The following is a 7623-nucleotide window of genomic DNA, read 5'->3' on the forward strand; positions in this document are numbered from 1 at the left end:
ATCGCTGTATTGTGTACTATAAACCTATCAAAGGGGAGGTAAAACACTTGTTATTAAAGCATTAGACATCTTTATGTTGAGAACACCACTGTGCAGCTTATTAAAAGAGTAGTTCTGAGATAATTGATTTGCACATCAAGTACATTTGACATTTGGGTTTGTACTGACAACTGGAATGTTGTCAGTATGATCTCTGGTCATTGTTTACACTGTGTGAAAGTGAGCGTTTTAGGTATGTAGTGCCATCTAGTGGTATACGGATTACAGCTTGCTAAAAGGTCAGTTTAGTCCAACCAAATTACAAATAAATCCCCAATTTTCTCACTTAGCCCTGGTATGTTTTGTTTTATCGTCAATATTTAAATCTCTGCGATTTATGTTTCCCTGCTTTTACATGTAAATAAGTTGAATTTTGATTATGGAACTTGCAGCAGCAAAATGAAAACTCACTATTTTCAAAAGCAAATTAAACTTTAATGTCCTGGCTCATTGGCGGACGCAGACATAGCCTACGAAATGAAAAAAATTGTGGAGCTCGTTACTCTTCTGGAAAACGCCTCAGAGGACCATCTGATGTGTTTAACATAAATATTTATTGCTTGAGGAGAGTCACAATAACGAGGACAGGCGTCATCCTCATCCTTTAAACCTGTTTGGAATGGCAAACTGTGTCCTTCTGTAGCTGTAATAGGTGGCTTTAATCTCTGTCTCAATAATTGAATAATCTGGGTCTGAACCAACATGACCGTGTTGAGCGACGGTTCAGGTTGTGAATTACAAACTTGAGTTTTCAGACATTTATAAATTTGAAGTACATATTAAATTTATCATTGGCATTAAAATGAAGCTGAAAAGAGCAAGGATGTCTCAATTTGTTAGATGTCTGTTGCTTGTACTCGTCTCTCCTTGCATTTCTGTACGTGTTCACATGTTTATTTATGGGATGTATTTATTTACAGATAGTGAGAAGGAAGTGAGATCTGATAAATGGTCACTCCAGACACATGTAGAGACGCATGATAATGCGAGGTATGAATTTACAAACTCTGAGTTGTTGACTTTTGATTAGATAACCCAGGACGAATGTTGATGTCTGGTCTGAACAGGGCCACAAGGTTTTCTTTCACTCACAGGAGATGAGAGAAATCTAATAATGAGGGACAATTCCTTCAAGCTGTTGCTTTTAAGGCAGTAACCTCAGCATAATGGAAGGTTTGGGAATTGTCTACACCGGAATCAGGACTTTGATTTCCAAAAGCTAACATTTGACTAATCGTTTAGAGAAAGTATAGTCATTCGACAACAATGATGCTACTATATGTTTTACAAATTTTCTGTTGTGGGATACAATCTGTCTTCCCGTGATAATGATTATCAACTAGAAAATAATTCCGATTATGAGAAAACCATTGGGCTCTAGCCTCTGGCCAGAACAACATGATTAGGTTTTTTTTTATCACATAAAATGAGAAAAATAGGCCGGAAACAAACCCTGTTCATTCTTTTCACCACATGCCTGCAGAGCACATTCCAGGGCTCTGTTGAGTTGTTACATACTAAAAGTCACGAGTTTATCATGAAAATGCCATCTGAAAAAATGTCTATATAATTCTTATCGGCAAAAAGAAATTTGTAAAGTATCTTTAATGTAATATAACTCTACTCAGACAACATTTACAAGAGAATAAAATAAAATAACCGTAAACTACAGTGACAATCATAATGTCAACTTTTCAAATCATACATGTGATTAAAAAGAACAGCACCAACAAAGCAACATAATTAAATCAGAAAGGGTTTCTGTAGGACTTATAGGTGCTGTCATAGCAGTGGGGGTTAGGCTAAAAACGGGTGCATTTTGACTTAATTTTGTACAATTATCGTAACAATATTTATTTAAAAATGCACTGTCTGCTGTGAAAATATGAATCACCAAAACAAAGTTTTACTGCCTTAAGTGTTGTAAAAAAAAAAAAAAAAAAGAATCACCAAAACAAAGCTTTACTGGCTTAAGTGCTGTGAAAAAAACACATCAGGTGCTTCACCATGGAAGGGAAAACCCCGGTCAAAAGTGGATTGTATTTTGTCAGAACTGGGGAAGAGCAAGAGCTAAAAAAGTCAAAGTAAAAAGTTTTCGTTTGTTGACAAACAAACTAAATTTAAAACCATTGGGGCCAATTGAAAAGATCGATCCTCATTCTGTTGATGTTAACATTTTACCATGTGTTAAATGGTTACATATATTTGCGTGACTAAAAACCACGTTGTGTCCCATCGCACGCCAATTACAACTTTTTGTTACTAAATGGACACATAGCAGTGCTGAGTGATTCGTAGTAAGAAGTATAGAAAACAGACTATTTTCGTAGTTTTTAACTTGAGATCTGACAGGACTGACGACTAAACGTAAAGAAGCATGACAGCTGGGTTTACCATACAGTCCGACCAGAATCTTGACTCCACCTCACTCTAGGGATAGGCTCCACGAGCGCTCTGCGCCTGCGCAGTCTGATCAGTCGTCTTCGTTGATGTTTGTTATCTTCGGCGCGGCTTTGATTACCAGACACTTTGTATTAACCACATGGACTATTAGACCGCAAACTTTTTAAACTTCGTATCAAACTTGTATTTATTGTATTTAATTTCTTTTTTTACAAGATTGTCTTTTTAAACTTGTTTTTATTAATTCCACTCCATTTTTGTTTTTGTTTTGTTTAGCGATGTTTGAGTCAACGTTCAAGAATTTCAAGATCAATTTTAACACGTCAAATGCGAGAAATAGTTTCTCCAGTGGCGACATCATTACCGGACACATCTCCTTCGACCTCACAAAGGAGACGAAGATCACGTCAATATCGATGGCGCTGACAGGAAAGGCAAATATCCATTGGTCTCAGGGAGGGGGAGGAAAACGGAGGAGAAAACACTACTCGGCGAAACTGGACTTCTTCGATTTGAAAGCTGCTATTGTGCAAGAAAACGGTGGTATGAACTCCGTTTGGACGCATTGGCCACATCGCACAGACAGCGTTCATTAAAACGTTACTGACATTGTCTTTCCCTTGCAGCGGTCGGGAAGGCAATAAAACTTCAGCCTGGGACGCATCTGTATCCGTTTACCTGTCAGATCCCACAGGGGTGTGTATGAGCACTTCCATTTCCGGTTGTCATGTTTTTGTGTCTGTTGTTGGTGGGAACTGGTGATAATACATTTAGAGAAGCAAAAGTATGCCTCTTTTCAGACGTACATTACTGTTTTCTACCATGTAGTCTCGGAGTCTTTAGATATTAATGGACAGTTTCCCTTTAAAATCTAAACTTGTCGAATCTTCATCTGTTTTCTGAGTGTGTTTTTTTTGTTTCCAGGTTGCATCACATTATTTACCTATTTTTTTTTTCTTATTTTTTTTTTTTAATCAATGCAGAGACTTCCCATCTTCCTTTAAGGGGATTCATGGACAAATAGTGTACAGCTTGACAGTAAGCATCAACAGACCCTGGCATATGTCAAAGAACTTTGAGACAGAGTTGAACTTTGTAAACCACATTGATGTCAACCAGCCAGAGCTGCGGGTGAGTCATGCATGTCCTCATGAACCTGTCGGGGAGTGCTGGGGCTGTTGGGCCCCTTTTAACCTCCACGTTCTTCTTGCTCCCTGTTGCAGTGTTTACAGTTTATCACTGCATATAGTTCACCAGGAAGCCTTTTCAGTGAGACAACGGCTGTGCTCCAAATGCCGTACTTACCTACTAAAACTCATTATTCTGTCCGTCAAGTATGGGAACATGCAGGGCACTAAAGTTACCTAGATTGCGCACGAAAAACGGTACAAAAATGGTTGCCGCCTTGGCTACGTAGCGAGAAGGGAGGGACCACCGACGCAGAACACCACAACAAAAGTTAATTTTTTTTTTACTAAGTACCACCATACTGCTGTTGAACAAATGCTATCAGTGTGTTTATTTTATGCGTTAAACAGAGGGCGAGAAAATGTTCATTTCTTGGTGAAATAATAAAAGCCGGCAGATATGTTGGCGGGTGATGCATTCACATGCTGCAGCTATTTCCGGTCAGTGCAAAAGGGCATTGTGCGGTTTGAGACCACGCAACCTTGTCGAAGTTCAATGACCGCACGAGTAAGAGTCCTAACATGTAACAGTAGTGTACTAAGGGAAGAACACCATTTGGAACACAGCCACCGTGTACAACAATAACCACACTGGTGGTTTTCCTGCACTCGCATGTTTAAATGTCTGTTGTGAAGAAGTTCTGCACCTCCACATTTGTAATGATATGACTGAACACATTAACTACGGAATAAGTAACACGACTGATCCTTACGATTAACCTGAAGGGCCCTCATTACAGTTTATGTGGTGCATATTCTCAGACATATTTTCACTTAAAGTTACGCAGACCAGTGCACACAAAAGTGTGACTCCATACACGCTAATCACGCAGAGCTTCTGATTAAGTACGATTCACAATGGAAAAATGACGATCCAGACAAATGCATTGCTGGATTTTTGTGTGGGTTTTTACTTTGTTGTGCCATCACCTAATGCACAAAGGAAACTGAAACAACCACAGAAAAAAAATCTCATAAGACAAAAAAAACAAAAAAAATTAGATTTCTGCAGTACAGTATAGTACTTGAATACTTTGATGATTTGTATAATAGTACACATCTATAGGGGGCAACAAAAGAAGTGTTATGGTTTTATATGTTAGCGTAAACATAACGTGGCTTTAACTAGCACATTACTGTGGTTTGTTAAATGTCTGATCTCTTGAAAGCAAACCACTTTCACACTACTAAAGTAAACGCCTCCATCGTTGAGCCGATTTCATACATTCTTATTTGATAAGGAATAAACAAACTGAATTTCAAATATGATCATGTGAATTGTGTGTCACCGAGTTTTTTTTTTTCTGCAGGCTCCCCTCTCAGGCTCAAACAGCATGACACTGTGCTGCCTGTGGTGTTCCTCGGGTCCTATCACCATGACAGTCAGTGTAGAGAAGAAAGCCTTTCTCCCAGGTATGGTATCCATCCATCTCTTATCTGTCCATACAATGAAACAGGCATGATAGTGAAGCTTGGGAAATGTAATTAAAAAAATAACCACACCCAAACACTGCGCCTGTTCTTCCACTAGGTGAAATGGCAAAAGTAATTTGTGAGTTTAGTAATGCTTCATCGAAAACAGCTACTCCAAAGGTGAAGCTGCAACAGAAACAGATCTACTACACCCACAACAAGGTCCACCAGAGGATAGGATACAGACACTTGGCGTCAACAACTGGAGAGCCTGTCCGCGCCCACACCTCTGATGTGCACAGTGAGATCAGGCTCACTATTCCCGCTGCGTCGGCACTCACCATATCGAATTGCAGCATCCTGGTCAATGAATACATGATCGAGGTTGGTACGAGGGACAGACTCTGCACAAAGCTTTAAGATGTTGGAAGAAGTTATTTATTTGTGTGTGACTCAGCTGTTAAAGGGGCAAACAACTCACTTGGATAGATTTGGATTGTTGTCTCTTTCTTTGATACAGCCTCATAATGAATGAATGAAAGTTTATTTTTGTGTTTCCTTTAGGTGAACCTCAGCGTAATAGCTCACCCTGATCTGACTGTGCTGTTTCCCATCATCCTGTGTGATGAGCCTGTCTTCCCTCAACCTCCAACAGTTTGTGAGTAGATTTGTGAACAGTAACCAATATAACATAATTGTGAAATGACAGAATATTTTTATGTACAGGAGTGACTCGCCACTGGGAGACTCTTCCTTTATTTCTGTCTGGAGTTGACCACTGGCATTTCAAATGTTTACATCTCAAAGCAGATTTTGTGTTTGGAAATTAAAAAACAAAAGTATTTGAAATTACGGTATTTATAATACCGTAATTTAGTTATGTTCAGTAAAGTGCTATATTGAAGCATAGTACTTTTAATATGCACACATCCATTCTGCACTATAACCAGCCAAATGTTACTACACTTTGTTTGAGTTACACTCCTGTCGCAATCAGCAGGGCTTTTGGCAAACTCGGTTGTATTACATTATACAAAGACATGCAGCTAACGTTTGTGCATTTCTTATTTCTGTTTCTTTTAGTGTACACTGATTAAGAGAGATTCCCCCGGTAATAAGAAGCAGCAGCAGCAAAAGATGACTTGCTGCTACCATCTTGACCTCTCAGATGGCGAGATGTGAAACGTCTTTAGGAACCTCAAGCAGGCTAGTTGTCTTCGGAAAGCACAGAGACATATCGTGACATAGATGACTGAGAATCTTCACAGACATACAGTCCATCAGATGACCTGAAAAAAACGTGAAAGCTGCAAACATGTAAACATGTCTTTCCCAATACTGCGTTCCCTCCGACATGACATGAACACAAACTTCTACAGTGTTGCATTGGTAAAATAAGCTTTCTGAAGCTTTGAACCACTTTATAGCAGCTTTTGGTACAGTCATAGGTGAAGTGGTGCAAAAGTGCGCCAGAGCTCACCAGTATGTTGTTCCGCCACTTTTTTCTCCAAGTGAGGAAATTAAATGGTCACTGATCTTTTGATCCAGTTGAAATTTATTTAAAAAAAAAATGTAAGCACTTTATTGTCCAAACATTTCTAAAGCGTACCTCATTCCAATAAAACCAAATGGAATGGTCAAAGTTGTCATATTGACATCTCAGGTATTATTGATTAATTCACGCCATCAACAAAAAGATTGTTTTGATCTCCTCCCGTTTGTCCTCTTAATGTTAATGCATGGCACGTTGATACAAACTCAACAGTTATTGTATCAATTTAAAATTAAATGCTTTCTAGCGTTTAATTTGACAGAAACCTTTCATTTCTTAACAAGGCTTTTATTTTGAAAGATTTGCGGGAGCGTGTTGTGACAGAATTCAGACAATATTGCTTTGGTTATCCAGAACCACTGAAAAAAACAGCATGATTATATTGTTGACTTTAATCAAGTGATGGAAATATACATCATTGAATATTGTTATCTAAATTTAACTCCACAGTGTGGTTCCACTATCTTAAAATTGAACCTTGCGCAAACCCTTGTGTGTGTCACAGGTGCGGTCTGGTTCTTGAAACAATACAAATATAGAGCCCTTGATACAGTCAGTATGATGACCCCTGCTGACCAACCCTTTACATTTTATTTGTATGTATCGACTCTGGACAAGCTGTCACGAAACAGTGAAAATAAAACTGCTATTATCTATCAACAATAAAGATTATATATGCACCTGGTAGTACTGACTGATTTTTGAAAAAACATTAAAAGGACTATGTTAAAACGATCAATTTACGGTGGCATAGATAATTGTGTTTAGTATGCATTCTGTAGCTTTGCACATATATGTCAAGATGAACAGCTTAATATCTCATAGCTTATAAAATAGTCCAACAAATGGCCTGGCCTTGACCCTGATATCTGCAACATGTTGTCATAGCATGTCACTGATAATAAATGGTGCCCATATAGCCAGCCAGCAAACAAACGATTCTTTCATACGAGACACATGCAATTATTTTGCAGGCACTAAGTTTAACAAAACAGAAAAGGCTTATGAGGCACTGCAGTCAGTTAAACT

The 7623-nt window shown here is 38.5% G+C and overlaps 1 protein-coding gene across 2 annotated transcripts; it reads left to right on the forward strand.

Moving 5' to 3' along the window:
- Positions 1 to 2512: 2512 nt before the first annotated feature.
- Positions 2513 to 7279, forward strand: LOC138191973 (arrestin domain-containing protein 3-like). 2 transcript variants are annotated; one of them, XM_069139094.1, is made up of 7 exons: positions 2513 to 2985; positions 3069 to 3138; positions 3426 to 3573; positions 4940 to 5042; positions 5161 to 5426; positions 5607 to 5700; positions 6126 to 7279. In XM_069139094.1, exons 1-7 carry the CDS (start codon positions 2721 to 2723, stop codon positions 6137 to 6139), a joined length of 960 nt encoding a protein of 319 aa, XP_068995195.1. In that variant the 5' UTR covers positions 2513 to 2720; the 3' UTR covers positions 6140 to 7279. The 2 variants fall into 2 exon arrangements, with proteins under 2 accessions (XP_068995195.1, XP_068995196.1); XM_069139095.1 differs by having other exon boundaries at positions 3426 to 3480.
- Positions 7280 to 7623: the final 344 nt, after the last annotated feature.

The sequence above is a fragment of the Embiotoca jacksoni genome, unplaced genomic scaffold, assembly GCF_022577435.1.
Source record: "Embiotoca jacksoni isolate LCO1_2020_lvr unplaced genomic scaffold, fEmbJac1.0.p SCAF_8, whole genome shotgun sequence".
In the NCBI taxonomy this organism is placed as follows: domain Eukaryota; kingdom Metazoa; phylum Chordata; class Actinopteri; family Embiotocidae; genus Embiotoca; species Embiotoca jacksoni.